The sequence below is a fragment of the Xiphias gladius genome, chromosome 1, assembly GCF_016859285.1.
Source record: "Xiphias gladius isolate SHS-SW01 ecotype Sanya breed wild chromosome 1, ASM1685928v1, whole genome shotgun sequence".
NCBI lineage: Eukaryota > Metazoa > Chordata > Actinopteri > Istiophoriformes > Xiphiidae > Xiphias > Xiphias gladius.
This window is the reverse complement of record NC_053400.1, coordinates 35,205,444-35,223,534: the sequence shown is the minus strand read 5'-3', so window position 1 is coordinate 35,223,534 and position 18,091 is coordinate 35,205,444. Positions and strand designations below refer to the sequence as shown.

Genomic DNA, 18,091 nt, shown 5'->3' with positions numbered 1-18,091 from the left:
ATGGCTGTTCCATCAGCTCACCAATACCTCCCATTCTGGCCAAATTCTGCATGGAAGAGGTAGAAACAGGGCACAGAACTCCTTCAGAGGAACAGCACTGAGCCACTGGTTCAGATATGTGGCCAACACATGAGTGAAAAATTAACACCCAGGAAGTACAAGGCTTCACAGAACACATCAACTCAGTGGACAGTAACATCACATTTACACAAGAGGAAGTCAGGAACAACAGCTTGGCTTTCCTGGACTGAAGAAGACAAAACCAAAAACCACACATACAGACCAGTACTGACTCTTTGACTGTGAACACCCACTTCACCACTGAGCTGATAATGTGCCAACTAGGGCCCAGGCCCAAGAGAAGGAGCACAAACACCTGAAGGATGCACTTAAAGCTTGTGGATACTCTAACTGGATCTTTGTGAAAACAGCCACAACGTCCAGGAAGAACACCAACACTGTTGGTGGTGAAGAAAAGTAGAATAAGCGCAACCATATTATCATCCCGTACGAGTCTGGTGTATCTGAGAAACTCAGGAGGATCCTCAACACGCACCATATCCCTGTGTTTTTCAAACCCAGCAACACACTCAGACAGAAAGTGATCCATCCATCCCAAAGACAGCACACCCAAACACAAGAAAACGAATCTGGTGTATCTGGCTCAACAGAGGAGGTCCAACTCCTCAGGTAAAAACTCAGCAGTTGACATACACCTGAAGGATCAGGGACACTCCTTCAAGGACAACAACCTACACGTTTTGGATAGGGAGGACAGGTGGTTTGAAAGAGGAGTGAAGGAGGCAATCTACGTTAAAGTAGAGAAACCATCCCTCAACAGAGGATGAGGTCTACGACACCACAGAATGGAGAATTTGGTTTGGAGATTTTTTTCACCTCTAATCTTTGCCAGTCCTTCCAGTGGCTCCAGCTTTATAGTCTCATGTTTTTTGTCCCAGCTTCATTTAACTTTCAGAGCTTTATTTTGAATTCTAGCAGAGATTCCAAATCAGTAACATTGAATTATGGGGAGACGTGGAATATTTCCATAACAACATGGAAAAACTATAGAGCTTCAATGAAGAGCTGCAACAACATGATAATGTACATAATATACTGATTTGTGTTACTGTCAGTTTCTTTTTAATTGATTGAAGGAGAAGGGGAATTTAAGGTGAAAACCAATAAGCTGAAGTGGTTGACGTCCCGTCTTGACATGAGACCTGAACTGCTCAGACATGCTTTATTTCTGTCAAAGGGCAGCACAGAGGACAGGTTGTGCCTTGACACATAAAATATCAGAATCTTCTTCTTATAAAAGATTTAAATCACAAGAAATATAACTCCCTTTTGCTCAGTACACTCAAAAGTTTTGCTGCTACAGTTCCACACCCCTGAATCACAATCTACATCTCCCATTCAAATAGGTCTGCTGTCCTGCTCAGCGACGTTCAATCAGAGCTTTGTATGGAGGATTAAGAAATGGGGACTTCATCTTTCTACATAGATGGCTGGTTAAAAAATAGCAACAGAAAAACATCTTACAGTGTGGAAGAGATGTTAGCTGCTGTACAGGTTGTTATAAGTCAACTGACAGAAATAACAACTTTGGTCGACATTTTTCTTCGATCTCCAAATTTTAGGTTTTCTTTGACGGGTAACACATGTCAAAGTTCATCAAAATTGAACTTGATCCATAAAAACTGCTGTCGATTTACTTTTCTCCTGTGAGTGAAAAGAACTCTTAAAACTGAATTTGCTCCTCTACAGAAAGATCTTAACCGTACCCTTCAAATTTTGAGGCAGTAAATTACAACTCTGATATTTATCATTGTCTCCATTTCTGCTGATATTTTTATGTAACAAAGCAGAGGCAGCAGTGAACTGATGCCAGATCACACCACTCTCTGTCCAAACCTGCACTGACAGCAGCTCTCAGACTATTACCAAACATCCAAAAATCAGCTGGCCGATGAGCTGATAAGAGCTGCTGAAGGAACAGGATTATGTTACTGTCATGTCTGCTCTGTTTGAGACAATGCAGGTGACCAGTGTGATCTGATCCTCAGATTAAACCTAATCACACTGATCCAAACTGATTCTTTTTGCCCTCCTGTCGAGAGAGCGAGAAAATCAGTCTGATTCCAGTTCGGAAATCAATTTCTTCTGAGGGAACATGACAGACTGACTGTTTGTAGGTCAATTATACCGTAAAATCAACAATCTGCTAGTTACCCTGTAAAATCAGGCAACAATCTGCTCCAGTTACACTGTGAAATCAGAAAACAATCTGCTCTAGTTACAATGTGAAATCAGAAAACAATCTGCTCTAGTTACAAAGTAAAATCAGACAACCATCTGCTCCAGTTACACTGTAAAATCAGGCAACAATCTGCTCAAATTACACTGTAAAATCAGGCATCAATCTGCTCAAATTACACTGTAAAATCAGGCAACAATCTGCTCAAATTACACTGTAAAATCAGGCATCAATCTGCTCCACTTACACTGTAAAATCAGGCAAAAATCTGCTCTAGTTACACTGTAAAATCAATAATCTACACGGAACAGGCCCCTTCAGATAGACAGATTCAGTTCCATGGATGATAAAAAACCTGGATATTTTTAAAATAATTTCCAGACTCTTATTTGAGGTGGGTATCTGGGTGGGTGTTCCTGAACTCTAGCCGAGGTTTGTGTTTGCTGTGGGGGTTTCATTACAATTTTTCGTCAACAGTCGTGGTGTTAAGTGTTGGTATGTGTCTGGTCAGCCGCGTCTACTAGAAATTATGTTCATATACAATCAACTGCTTTTCCAGTTTCTCTGTGGTGGCAGCATGATCTCTGGCATTTTGAATCGTCAATGCCCCCACCCCCCTTTGATTTGTTGTAGAGACATTTCTGCTGCTTTTTTGGCTTCCAAAAATCCCCTGATTTCTTCTGTGGCTGTGACTGAAGTAGACAGCCCAGTTAACACAGGATGGTCGAAGTCAACGTGACTGCCTCATGTTGCACTTGAGTACTGCCCCACTGCTCACGGGCAGGAGCTGCGGGACAGGTGGGGGTTCGGTGGAACTGGAGCAACATCAGAGAAATGTCATCTTTATTTGTGTGATTATTTTATTGATTGGAGTTTGTATTTAGCTCTGTCTCTATGGTGAGCATGGTATCACCAGTAAAGAGACGGCAGTTTCTAGAAAGAGCTGATAATAAGTCTGTCTCTGTGTACCTGCAGGATGTGACTCTGGTTTTGGGAATGCAACGGCGAAGCGTCTGGATGCTCTTGGCTTTGAGGTGTTTGCAACAGTATTGGATCTGTCAGGAGACGGAGCCAGAGAGCTGCAGAGGACCTGCTCCCCCCACCTCACACTCCTCCAGGTGGACATCACCCAGCCACAGCAAGTCCAACAGGCCCTGCTGGACACCAAGGCCAAGCTGGGCCTCAAAGGTAAAGACTGGTTGCTGGAGCCAGACCCTCGTGTTCCGAGTCGGATAAATCAGAAGGCTGTGGAGTTGGAAGGTGGATTTGTTCTCTTTTGAAGGAGCTAAGCTAATAGTTTCCCCCTGCATCCAGTCTTTGTGCTAAGCTAGGCTAAACATGGCTAGGACCTTCAGTCTCTCTGGTCCCAAAATGTCATTGTCCTAGGAAAGGAGCAGGTCGGGGAGTGTTTTTATATTTGGTGCAGCAGCCGCCAAAGTCAGGGGGGTCTTCACTCTGACAGAGACCTCAGAGTGAAGGAGGGTCACTCAATTTTTTTACATTAACTGACTTTGTAGTGTCACAGTTCTTCCCAGGAAAAAAGTGTATGAGCCTGGTGTCTGTGGCTGATGGGCAGCGAATACACAAACGCTCCAACAGGTCGGTAACATTATGTTGCACCTGAATGCACCCTTCTGTAAACTCTTCACGTGTGAAGACGTGGTGGACTTATTAAAGCAGCGTTTACTGTAAAATGATCTCTGATGCTTTCAGAGATGGGAGAGCTTTCGGTCAGCGTGATGTCTCTGTCGAGTTTAAACCAGAATGAAGTCTAACGTTATGTGTAATACTGAGTTAGTGTGAAGGTAAAGTGAAGCTTCGTGTTTTTATTGGATATCAGATATCACCACTGTAATGAAAATGAATCAGCGAGTGTAAGTCGTGAAAGTTGTTGTCGGGAGGGTGAAGTATTTTTCCTTTTTCCTGAAGGCAGTGAGAGAGCAGGGGAGTCTTTTATATTTTTCTCATCCCAGATTTATATTTCATTTCATTTATTCTCATAAAGATCAGGCTACAACATCTTCTGGTCCCTGTAACTCATTTAATAAAGTGACATTAACATCGTTTAGTAGCTTTCAGTCTGAAAAACAGGCATTTGATCAGGTTTGTTTTCACATATGCTGAGTCACATCCTTACCACGGAGATAACAGGTGTACCTGTTAACTGCATCTCGCTGTCGGCACAGTCTCGGCCTGTGAGTTGCACACAGGATGTACACAGGTGTGTCCAGATGACCTGTGTTTGCAAACTGACCACACTTTGTCCTCCCGTTCTCAGGAGTTTAATGTCTCCGGTTCAAACCTGGCGTATCGAGAGAGGCTTAAATGTTGGATTGTTCCTTTAAACTCTCTGCGGTTCTGCTGATTCTGCAGAGCATGTGAGTTCACCTCAGTGAGTGTTTTCTTCAGTATTTGGAGGCAGAGTGTGCTTGAGTGGCGGAGGAATGTGCGGTGTTTGTCCAGCAGCCCTCTAGGAAATCACTGAACTGCAGCAGCAGCAGAGGCAGCAGTGATGTGGGAAAGTTGCTTAAATGACAAAATGACTCTAAACAGCTTAAAATGATTTAAGAGGACAGGAGTATCTGAAGGGATTTAGTGTTGAAGCGGGGTGGGGGTCTCATGTTTCACACACAGAAATCAGAGTCTCCTGGGTCTCTCAGTGATTGGCTCAGACCTGCAGCTCCCAGTGGCTTTGTAATTAGACAGCACAGACTGCTGGCTTTATCTCCGAGTCATTTAAGGATACACAGAGTGTGTGTGTGTGTGGGGGGGGGGGGGTTGTAATAAAAGAACTGGAAGGAAAGGTCACTTACACACACTCCCATGCACACTCTCTGGAACAGTGTGTGTGTGTGTGTGTGTGGGTGTGTGTTCCCTGCCGCAGGCTGTGATTGGTGGATCTGAGCCCTCGGGGCAGCCAGGTGTTTGGCAGTAGTTTTTGTGGTGTTTGACAGATTTTTCAGCTGCTGTGTGACACAGACAACAGGTAACGTCACTGCTGTGTCCAGACCACTTAACAGTACCAGTAGTAGCACCTTGGACTAATGGGTCCCACTTTCATTTGTATTGTGCACACACACACACAAGGACATACACACAAGTGAATTCCTGAAAAAGCCTACAGGTCTACCAGGTCTATCAGGTCTACCAGGTTTACCAGTAACGATCATGTTTTAGTGCCTTTGGGACTCTGTTAACAGATAATCAATATTAGAGGACTCAGATTTTGATTGGGGCCTAAAAACTTGATCAGGACGTCCCAACTGTTTAATGTTGATTTTTAAATTTTAGATGTTGGGGAATAAAGTTTTGTATCTGCACATAAAATGTTGCTTTTTGAAATTGTGTAATAATAATAACGACCACAATAATGATGAAGTTTTATAGTGTTTACTTACAATCTATTTAGAAATTGATACCTTTGAAAAGGGGATTATATATCCAATAGACATTTAAATGATAGATTGATAAAGTCAAAGTTAAAAGTAACAATTAAAGATCATTACATTTCCTTTCCTGTTGGAAAGACTCTCCCGTTTGCTCCTGTTCTGTTGACATGTATGAGGTTTTACCATCATCCTGTTGATCTTCCAAAATGCAGACAGGAAGTCACCTGGGCGGGTCGTTCAGGTGTTTGACTGTCAACCAGCCTGTATGTTCTTTTCCTGGTTATCTCTCATCAGCTCTGCTCTGAGACATTTACAGACTTAAACAAAGCTCCCACAGTGACGTGTAAAACAATGAGAGTGGGATTCTGGGTCATGGCCTCAGATAAGGACGAGTGAGGCGTGTATACACCAGCAGAACGAGAGAGAGAGAGAGAGAGGCTGACCTCATGGTGTCGTTCAGCTGAATGTGCTGGCAGTGTGTAGTGGTTGTGATCACACACTCAGACTCAGCAGGCTGTAGGTCGCTGTGATGGTGCAGATGTGTTAGAATGACGAGGAACAAAAACTGTGTCGCTGCAGCGGTGGAAGAAGTATTCAGACGCTCAAGTAAAAGTAGAAATACCGCAGTGTAAATATACTCCTGTACCTGTAATGCTCAGAATTATATTACTGAAATCTTATTACTGATGAGCTAACATGTGAGCAGGATTTCAATGTTGTAGTTGGTCCAGATAGAGACAGTCTTAGCTACTTTATACCTCCATACTTTTATACTGCCATATACTTCTTTTGGCGAGGCTGGAATACCAAGCAGGCAAACAGGACCACTGTCCCGGGACCCCAGACCCCCAGAGACTGAAAGGACCCAGGCTAACTGTTGGTTGGTTTGGTTGGTTGTAATTTAGGAAAACTTGGGGCCGTCTAATATTCCCAGGCAATAAACAGGTTAATCCAGCTATGCTGAAAGATTGAAATTTGACATTTTTTATAACTCTTTTTTTATTGGATATTTATTTCAATCTGTAATCAATAACAGAGACAGTATCATATGAAAGTTTTAAATTAGAAACTATAAAATATAATAACACATCCTATTTTCCAAGCTCATCATATATTTGAAAGTAAAATCTGAGTCTGTAAAGCAACTGAATTTACTTCATATATGTAGAGCTGTGTTTACATAGAGGCCCTGGGTCAAAGGTCCTCAGAGGGTGCCTCACAGTTTGGAAAAGGAAGTTTATGCTTTGTGACTGAAACCATGTGTTAGTGACAGTCTTCAGGAAGACAACTGCCTTATTTAAGAGTCGGTGATCAAGGCTGATTCTCAGAGTGGTTCAGTGGCTGCACACCCTCTCACGAGGAGATCTGCAGATGCCTGATTTGACGCTGTACTTCTTTGTAATAAACCTTTATATGCAATCAAGACGGTGTCAGCGGAGTCTCCTTCATCCTCTTCACATCATCATCACCACCTAATAAACTACATAACTCCAGTTGTCAGATAATGAAAAAAGTACAATATTTCCCTCTGAAATGTAGTGGAGCAAAAGTAGAAGAAGGCATCCAATTTGAAATACTCAAGTACAGTAAATGAGTTAATGAACTTAGTTCATTTCCACTATACTCACAGCCACTTCACTGTGGCTGTTGTAAGTGATAAGGGAAACCTGCTTTTATTTTAATGACGGCTGTTGGATGATGATTTGCTGACTGGTGATTTTGTCAATTGAATTAGGAGTTTTGAGAACACAACACCTTCTGGAGTACTTGCTGTTGTTGTATCAGCCTGAGAAAAGAAACCTTCTACTCTGGTTACATCTTATGTTACGCTGGCGATGTGGCTCTGAATCAAGGTTACCAGCCAGATTTCTGAACTGTGTGATGCTTTTCAGGGACAAGGATTTTTTTTCTTTTCCTTGTTGAGCTGCAGGAAGCTGTTTATGTCTGTGATACATTCAGCCAGTGAATTAACAGGGTTTAAGTTCACAGGGTATGAAGATTGGTATCTTATTTTTTATTTGTGGATTAAACTGAAACAGTGGACCCAGTGTTGACCCCTGAGGCACTCCACATTAGATGTCAACTATCTTAAAGTTGAAGAGGTATAATTATACGGCTATCACATACAGGTGTGAGGCTGTTTATCCCCCTTTTTTCTAGTTTATAACTATATTTTTCACATACTGTTGATATGTTAATGTACTGTCTTTGTAGCTCTGCTCTTTGAGATGAACCTTCTTGAATCATTCATTTCTTTGAGATGTTTCTCACCCTGGGCAGGTTGGATGGTTAAACACACCTGTCACCACAGAGCCTTTCGGCCTATTGGTGTGTATAATTAAAAATATGGATGTGGTGTCCATTTTTTAGCATTTTGTCCAGACCAAAGTGCAACTTGGATCTAAATGTTGTCTTTTTTAATAAATATATTTTGTTTCTCGTAGTCAGTATGTGCAGGTCTTACTTTTTTCATTGATGTAACTTTCCCAAGAGACAAAAAAATTGCTTTAGATGGGACACTTCTCAAGCCTTTCAGTGTTACACTAGATACCATCTTGGATTTCAGTCAACATGATATTATGATGTTGGTTATCCATATTGAATTTTTTTCCTGCACTGGCTTTTAACTGTTTTGGTTTTCCTGCTGGTCGCCAACAACAAGGTCAAGAACTACTGTATAAACACACCACAGTTTCTAACCTTTTTTTTGTATGTGTGTGTGTGTGTGTGTGTGTGTGTGTGTGTGTGTGTGTGTGTCTGTGGTTTTGCATGTCTGCAGGTCTGTGGGGCTTGGTAAACAATGCCGGTGTGTGCGTGCACTTCGGAGATGCCGAGCTGTCGCTGATGTCAAACTTCCGTGGCTGCATGGAGGTCAACTTCTTCGGCACTCTGAACATCACCAAGAGCTTCCTGCCACTGGTGCGACAGGCCAAAGGACGCATCGTCACCATCTCCAGCCCTGCCGGTGCGTGTGTGTCCGACGCAAACACACACACACCCACACACTGATGCTGTAATAAATCTTAATTGAAGGTTCCAGGACAGCTGAACCACAGATGAAATGACTGCTGCCTCCAAACTGCCAAACCAAACAAACAGAGCTGCTGCTGCTCGTCTCTCCGCGTCTCTTTGTCCAACTCAACTCTGCCAAAAAATCAGAGTACGACCAAAACAGTCGCAAAGGTTCATCCCCTTCTGACAGAATTAATGTGCTCAGCAGATTTCATGGTCATCTGCAGATGACATTTTCACAAATGTTGTGTGCAGAGTTTAAATTTTGGCCTAACATATGGTCAGTAGGAAAAGAGTTCATTCTCTGGAACTTGGAACTATGAATGAACTCACAGTACAAATAATTCAGATGCTTAGAAATTTAAAAAATATTAAAAATCAATCCATTAATATTAAGAGAGGTATGGTGGTCTGGTGGTAGCAAGAAGGTTCTGGGTTTCAACCTACAGGTTCATTTGAGTCCGAAATCCCCACTCCTTCTTGGAGTCTTAACTCAGTCAGATCTCAACTGACAGACACGAAACATACATTCTAAGATTCAGTGTTACTTCCACTTCCTGAGGATTACATTATAGTGAACAGTCCTCCAGAAATCCTCTTAGAAATCAGAGGAAAATGAGGCTGCAGAACTGCTTTCAGAATCCTCAAGTTTTTAAGTTTCCTTCAGTATCACAGGGATCCAGTGATAGATGTCTGTACATCCAGGAGCTGATCACAGCTGATTCAGCAGCTTTTAGTGGGACAGTCACAAGTTCATTGTGGCTGTAAAATAAGATTTTAGAAAAATACCAAGTGATCTGGTGGTGGTCTGTGGGCATGAGACTTTTTAGTTGAAGTACCAGAGTTGGACTGTGGAGCTGACAAAAGCCGTATCCAGCTCTGTTAATGCATCCATGGTCCCACTGGGAATTTTGTCCTGATGACGGTGCTAGAGGAAAGGTCAGGCGGTCAGGAAGCTTATAATGTGACAGGACAGGTGAGACTGTTCCTGTAACGCCACAGTATCAACAGCAGCATGTTTTTATCTCCCCGCCGGGGCGAAAACCATACATTTATACAGGCTGTGAGCTGAGCCCCCGACCTGTCATCAGACGCATGAGCCTCCTTCCGCCTCAGATTCCAGCAGATGTGAAGGCAGCAGTCATCAGAGGAACCAAAACATGAGTCTTACTGCGTATTTAATTTATTTCAAATGGAGTTTTTTCATTAAGGAAATAACAGACACACTGAAAGTAACCTATACACTTACTGTATGTACATATATCCTTTTTCTGCATTGTTCAGCAGTTCTTTTTGATTTGAAATCTGTCTGAGACAGGCCTAAAAGAATCTTAACTCCTAAAAACTAACCTTTTTGGGAGCTTTTAACCATAACTCATGATCTTCGTCAATGGATGGAGTTCATCCTCATGGCAACTTATTCCTGTTAGATGTGATTGAAAGCCCCCAAACACATGAATAAGTGGACCTTGAGTTTCCAAGGGGAAGACTGAACTCCGATGCTCCACACTGAGTCAGATCCCTGTGATGATCAACGTCTGTGTTGTTGAGGCTACTGTCTGTGTCTTACTGTTTAACTTGTTTTAATCTTGCGCATTCTGCCATAGATGAGTGACAGAGGCGATTGGTCAGTCTCTGTATGCTGTCATGATGACGTTGTAACTATATTTTCAGGTGACCAGCCGTTTCCTTGTCTGGCAGCATACGGAGCGTCTAAAGCAGCTCTCAACCTCTTCATGAACACTCTGCAACACGAGCTGGAGCCCTGGGGAGTCCAAGTTTCCATTATCCTGCCCTCCGCATACAAGACAGGTAACAGCAGCCTGAGACCTGCCGTGACATGTAAATCCATGTTTACAGGAGCTAGTGATTACTGTGTTGGCTGGAGGGAACTGAGAATAAAACAGAAATACCGAAACTATGATTCCAGGAGACAAACACGACCCACACTGGAGTTAAAAACACAATGGATTTGCAAAACATTTGTTTGTTTGCCACACAGGACAGAAAAGGTGAATCAAGAACCAGCCAATCAGATCTTATTGATCCTGATCACTCAGGAGTACACTGCACTCCTCTGCCTCTGGCCCTTATGTGTGTTGTGGTTTGGTCTCATGTTGAACATGATGAGAGGCCTCCTGCTGGGAAAATACTCTCATATATGGCATGGACCATCGGTTTTTGCACACGCAGAAACTACAAATTGCTGACGTGTAATTTCGAAACTCCTGCAGGATGGATGGATGTGATTAGAGGGCTGGAGTCACACAGAACCAACCTGCTGGCCAGCAGCAAAACTTTCACTTTGGCCCGTGGCTCCTCGACTTTCTGCTTCTCCCTGAAAACTGTTTTTATCCTTGGTGTGGGTTTGAAAAAACAGAATTGCTTCATGTCTTAATATTTCACTCTGTGCTGCAGTTGTGTTCACGAGACTTCTGGGACTTTAAAGAAGTCAAGATGTTCATCAAAATGAATCCAGTTTCAACAATTTAACGGGTTAATTATCTTGAGATATACAACAGACATCAGGATCACAACCAGAGCCAGAGCCAGAAGTATTTAGATCATTTCCTGAGGTAAAAGTAGCCTCATCACATTAAAAAACTTAATTACAAGTAAAAGTTTTGCATTCAAAATTTTACTCAAGTAAAAATACAAAAGTATCTCCAACAAAATGTACCTAAAGTATCAAAAGTAAAATGACTAATTATCTTCACATTGTTTTTTTCTGGGAAAATGTATCAGAATCCAACTTTATGTTTTGTAGTGCATTTAACCAAATAGCTCAGAGAAGAGAAGAGAGGAGCTGATCGACATGTTGATTAACTCCTCTGAGTCTCCTTCTGCTACTACCAGGTGCTCGGAGCAGCAACGGCGCAGCACCGTGCTACTCAGGCTTTAGATTTTCCCCTGTCTTTTGCCTTTCACTCTCGCTAATTGTGGCTGTATGCAGCCTGAGAGGAATACCTGCAGACATTACTTAGGGCTGAAATAAACACCTCCACCCTTTCTGCATTATTTTATTATTTAATATAGTCATATTTGCACAAGGACTTATCATCAGTCAAGTCCATATAGCACCGTGCTCGTTGTGGTAGAGATGCAAATACATTACCTGTCACCAAGTATCAGGTTTTATGAACCTTAGTAGAGTTCTGTAGAGTTAGTGCCCCCACTCCTCCACCACTTTTGAAACCAAACCTACATCTTTGACTGTATTTTAATTAAGTCCTGGATCAGAGAAGGAACATCTAAGTTCTGTGTTCTTGTTAAATACAAACATTTTGTCGTTCTGGAGTTTAGAACAATATTTGATAAAAGAGGTCTGCTCCACGCCGATGGCAAACAAGATGGTATCATCAGCGTAAAAATTGACTAAATGTTAATATATAGTGGGGAGGGTGTGGGGTGGGGGGCTGAAAGATGTTCTTCTGAGTCACTGTGTGTGGACAGGTGATTCTAGGATTTTAGGCCAGCAGGATAGCTTGGATACAGGCTGACTTTGAGATGATAAGTGTCACCACCTTTGTTTAATTGAACCCCCTTAGCAGTTTTGTGGTAGAATTTCAAATCATTTTCCTCACATTAAAATACAGTCAATTAAACACATCTGAGACAAGAGTTGTATGAAACCTTGATGTCTGAAAAATAAAAGTAGCGAGCGGTTAATCCACTGCAGCCTGGTTTTATCCCTGAAACTGCGCAAAAATGGCTCCACACAAAACACCAATTTCAAATCACACGGCATGTATAAAAGAAGAAAAGGTAAGACAGGCCAAATATCAAGATCAGGAAATAAGTGAAATAACTCTACATGGGAAAAGGTTGACAATAGACGGTTACAGTGAAAACAAAACAAAATAGCAACAGAAAGAAAGTGAAAACAATCTGAAATGTTTCAAAAGTGCAAAAACTAAAAGTCACATTCGGTGTTGATGTGTGTGATGTTGGTGGGTTTGATGTTCAAAGATCATACACTTTGTTGTATGCTGACTGATTGGACGTAGCAGTGGCAATGTAAACCAGGAGCTCGGCACACTTTATCCTCCTGTTCACGCTCTAATCCTGAAGGAACAGGTTTATATTTGAACTCCTAATCCTGCTGTTACTGCTGGTTTTGGAGCAGTTGAGTTTGGCTGACGGCCGATTGACTCAATGAACTTTATCCAGATTTTGTGCTGATGCCATTAAGGAGTTAAACAGTCTCTTCTCAGCACCGACTCTGTGGGACCAGCTGCTTCAGACATCACACTGAGACAGAATAATTTAAAATGTCAGCAGCTCAGTTCGGCCAACTCGCACGGCTCTGCTCAGAGTTTATTCTACATATGATTCAACATATATTAAACTGGACTTTTTTCTGGGGACATTTGTTGGCTGCTGCAGCATTAAGACTTCCTGTGACTGAAAGAGCTTCTCTCAGTAGGAACCTTCAGATTGCAAGTGTCTAACATCCGGTCTGGTTAAAGACATGGCTGTTTACCAGGCAGGGTGGCTCCAATAAAAGATACTATCCAGATGCATTGTGGGAAATGTAGGATCCAGTGTTTTTTGGACTAAAATGAGGACGTCTCCTCCTCTGCTGCTCACCTTTCTGTTTAAAATGTATCTCCCCCAAGTCACTGGTACTTTATGACTTAGACATCTCATTTTCTCGAGGCATTAAACATAGATTCTGTAGTGCTACTATTCTTTTTTCTATTTTCACATTTTTTTCAATTTCTCAAGATGAATCAAGAAACAATGATCCTTTAAATTTTTTAATCCAGACAAAACGGCTTCGCCTTATTATCTACATCAACGTGTCGTTTCATTAAATTTTAATCATCTTCATTATACAACATGATAACCTGTCTCAACATAAAAAGTTAAAAATGTCAGTTAACTGAACTGAAGTTGAACAATTATTTGAAAGTGATTTCATGAGTTGTGGATTAGTTGATTTTTACTCAGTTCCTGTGTGTTTTCTCACAATTAGCTTGTTGTCATTCAACAAGTAGACCCTCCCCCGGCAGTGTTTACGGTGAACAGTGGTTGTTGAGGTGATAACGCAGGTGTCTGTTGTCTCCGCAGGTCAGTCCAGTAACCACGCCTACTGGGAGCAGCAGCACAGGCAGCTGCTGCAAAGTCTGTGTCCGGGGCTGCTCGAAGAGTACGGCGAGGACTACGTGACCGAGACCAAGGAGCTGTTCCAGAGCCACGCCAGCAAGGCCAACCCCAACCTCAGCCCCGTCGTCGACACCATCATCCAGGCGCTGTTGTCGCCGCAGCCACAGGCGCGTTACTTCGCGGGGCCCGGCGTGGGCTTCATGTACTTCATCCACACCTACTGCCCCTTCAGCATCAGCAACCGCTTCCTCCAGAAACTGTTTGTGAAGAAGAAGCTGATGCCGCGCGCTCTGAGGAAGCAGTCGAGCTTCGACCTGAACCTCAGCCTCCATAACAACAACAACAACAACAAGGAGAAACTCAAGGAGCTGTGAGAAAATAGAAAAAAAATCCTGATGGTATTATCCAGCAGCGATAGAGGACCACTTCTGTAACGCATTCATAGAGCTGTAACCTGTCCTTTTCTATGTGGTGTTTTTAAACTGTTGAAGGGATCATAGTGATGCACCAAAGTGGTTTCTGTTTGTTTCTGTATTGTCTTGCCCTGTGACGCCCCCCTGTAGATGGCAAGGACACACCTGGAGGTCAGTGGGCGGGGTCTGGTATAGGTAGGGATGCAGCCACGGGTCCCTCAGAGAACACTTGGCCTACGTCAACGAGATCCGCTGCACTGTACACACACTGAGACAGTCGCACAGACTTCATGTGCCTTCATCACACAGAGAAACACCAACGGAGACAAACAATGATGTATCAGCGCTTCAGCGGCTCCATTGTAACTACTGACCTTAAACCTACATAAAAATATACATGCAGACAAACTCTGCATCAGTGAGGCTGAAAGAAGACGACACTATTTTACAAACTCTGTTTCATTTCATAGTCTCAGCCTCATTATGAGATTGTTATGGTCCCTTCTTCACTGCTGAGTGGTCGAGATGCATTGATATCAGTCAGTTTTACGGAACAAGCCAGAATCCTTCCAAATACACCGGTCCGACTTGGGCTGTCAACTCTGGCCCAAACTTGACCCAGTTGCTGCTGCTAACCGGGGCTGACTTTTAGCCAAAATTCATGAACAAAATGAGCCGAATTTGGTGGTTGAGTCAGGGCCAGAGCCGGCCCTCAGCCAAGCGTTCCAACATTCAGCCGCAATCAGCGTGACTCCGCCGCAATGTGTTCCCTTTAATCTCTTTAAGATAAGTGAGGAAAACTGTGGCTTTGTTTCTGATTGACGCTGTATGTAATGTCACCGCATCCTCAGACCTCAACAAAGTCAAATGACGAAAAGAATAAAATCAGGATTTTAAGATTTTTTCGTTTAAAGAAGTCATTGTAACTGTAAGAAATCACAACCAGTGACTTCTTCTCTTAAAAGAAGCCGTCTCATTGGATCAGAAGATGAGAAAACCAGATCTAAAAGTTTAGCATTAGCTGTTAGCACTGAGCTGTGCACAATAAACAACCGGGGATGATGTGAGGCAACAAAACACAAGCCGTTCAGGTCAAACCTCGACTTTGAATCAATCGATCGATTTATCACTTAAATCAGGATTAAATGAAGATATTCTGCCTAATCAGAGCTACGTGAAGTAAAGACAGGGCTTTTTATCATTTTTGACAATTTATAGATTATTTGGATCAATCAAAATGTCATCAGCAGATTAACAGATTAATTAAAAAATTCTGTGTATCCCCGGTCACACAGAATGAATCTTTGTTGTCTCGATTTGGCCTTCGGTTGCCAGCAGGGGTCTTGTAAAATGAGAACTAACTCCACCCGTGTGGTTTGTCAGAAACCTTGAAGAGTGCACTCGGTGAAACGAGCTGCTGCAGCGACGCCTCTGTCCATCGGCCCACATATTTCTACATCTCTGAATATATGTCACATTTAGATAACAACATATTTACACGTTCGGAGTCGAACCATTTTGTTTCCTGCATCGCAGGAAGCGGAGACTGAATCATTTCAAAACAAAAGTCCAGATTCAGTATGGCATGTCCTTGTTGTTTTCTTACAGAACAAAAATATACTGACATTATTATTTGATTTTCGGGGGGGGGTCTGCTTACTTCATTATCCCAGTGAAAACATCAGTAAAGTCAAGTTTTCCGTCTCGTGGTACCTTTGATTACTGTACAGTCGTTACATTGGGAACATATTTTCTCTCATTCCCTCTTATTCCCTCTGTGAATCTAGGTTTTAAATAAAAGATACATATAAAAAGCAGAGACAGCTTCAGAACAAATGGCAGTCGTAAAATCGATAAAACTGTTCTGTTACAATGTTGACTTACAATCATTAGTCAGGATTAAGTCAGGATGCTGCTTAATGAACAGTTTGAAGACATCATATGTAAATATTCTGTATAAAATGACCGGTATCCTCCTCAAAATTAAATTCAGAAAAGCAAGTTGCTCTTAAAATACCCAATTTTTTATTCTCATTATTTCATCAGATCTGAACTCTCACTTTTCAGATGGAAAAACTATATAAAAGCTAAATCCATTTTAAAGTAACTTTTGAAATTGGGTGTTTCTGTTTTTAACCAGAAGTGATATTTTTACATTTCTCTGATTATTTTTCTGCATCTTCCAGCATCAGAAATCAGAGACTGAATGTGTCCAATCATTTCACAGCCAGTTTCTCAGTCTGAACATTTCTGCTTCCGACCAAAACTTTCTTTTCAGGACAAAACTTTCCTCTTTCCCCCACTGAAAGTCAGAAAATAATTTCTAATTGTTTGAAAAGTTAAATCCAGTTTTTAGTCAGAAAACAAACACACAGACCAGTCTTCTAAACACTGAGTTTCTCCTCATATTCAAGAAATTTCCTGTTTTTTTCCTCTGTTTTTTATGTTTGAATATAAAAAAAACAAAGTATGTAGCAGGTATTTTTTCAGCCGTGACGAATCCAACAAAATTCAAACCTCAATTTTACAACTATATCCAAATAGACATATTTACAGGACAGGTGTATTTATTGTGGTGTAGACATGAGTCCTAAACACACAACGATATTAGGAAGCGAATATTTTTGGAATACATTTGCTCACGTTTGCACATGCTCCGTGAGTGTGATGTGCTTCTGGGGTCTTTGGAAACAGTCATCTCTCACCAGGTTCAGCTCCCAAAACATCATATTTTGTTTTGTTATATTTGTTCATGTGTTTTTCAGTCCACTTTTTGTCTTTGTTTTTGAATCATCCTATTTATGGCATCTTTTCTTTTAGCATCACTTAAACTGTGAATTTTGCATAAAAAATGTAAAAACAAAAAAAAAACAAAAAACAAAAAATTGATGTAAAATGTCACTTGGTTCATTCTTTGATAGAAATAAAGTTGACTTTTGCAGACGTTGCTTTCTCTGTTCTTTGCACGTGTGTGTGTGTGTGTTTGTGTGGAAGGGGGCGTTATAATTGTTAGTTAGAAATGTGCACCACTGAAGTAGAATATTAACTCTGTCAGGTCTGAAAATCTGGTTTTAAGACCTGGATTGTTCCAGTTTATATTTGTTGCTCATTCTCTTTAATAATCGGCTGATTGTTCAGTTTATAAAGTGTCAGAAAATAGTGAAAATGTCCATCATTATTCCCTGAAGGCCAAAGTTACATATTCTTGTCGTTTGTTTTTTCCTGACCAACAGTCCGAACCCCAAAGATGTCAAATTCACTCTCAGAGAAAAGTGAGAAACCAGCAAATATTCACATTCGAGAAGCTGGAACCATTTGACATTATTACTTTCCAAAATGACTTAAACAATTCATCATGTATAATTTTCTGTCATGAACCACAGTGTCCCCGGTTTGCATCCAGTTGCTGACTTCTGTTGCATGTCGTTGGCCTCCTCTCTCTCTACTGTCAACTGTCTAATAAAGGCATAAAATGGCCCCAAAAATACAAGGAAGATACACAGCAGAGCAGAAACCACAACACTCGTCCTCTGGTTAAATTATAAAAAGAGTCTTTTCTCTAGTAAGAGTAACAGCCGTGGTTGGTTTTTGTTCTTCACAGACATGCAGTAATTTTCTCCTGCTAGAGGGAGACCTTTAGTGATTTCATCTTGTTTGTGTCTTTAAGTGAGAACCCAGCCACAGTTTAGATTGTCTGGGAACTCAGAGAGGCCTGAGGGCCCCTCATCATCATCATCATCATCATCATCATCCAACACAGACGAAGACATGTGGAGGGAGACACAAAAGGACTCTGTTGAAGGCTCGACCACATGACAGCGACCTTTGACCCAGTGCGTGTTTCATTTCCATCGAGCCGTCCTCCTGACGCCTCTCAAAAAGACCAACCGGCAGCAGCGAGTTCATAT

At 41.8% G+C, this 18,091-nt stretch overlaps 1 protein-coding gene across 3 annotated transcripts in view; it reads left to right on the top strand.

Annotated features, from left to right (window-relative positions):
* hsd11b2 (hydroxysteroid (11-beta) dehydrogenase 2) overlaps positions 1-17,126 on the top strand; it is a 40,122-nt gene extending 22,996 nt beyond the window's left edge. For 2 of the 3 annotated variants that reach the window (XM_040133635.1, XM_040133619.1), the window contains 4 exons: positions 3,236-3,448; positions 8,429-8,614; positions 10,336-10,473; positions 13,735-17,126. In XM_040133635.1, coding sequence (XP_039989569.1) covers positions 3,236-3,448; positions 8,429-8,614; positions 10,336-10,473; positions 13,735-14,144 — 947 coding nt within the window. In that variant the 3' untranslated portion in view covers positions 14,145-17,126. The remainder of the gene's footprint in view (positions 1-3,235; positions 3,449-8,428; positions 8,615-10,335; positions 10,474-13,734) is intronic. The other variant, XM_040133627.1, reaches the window with a different exon arrangement.
* The last annotated feature ends 965 nt before the right edge of the window (positions 17,127-18,091 follow it).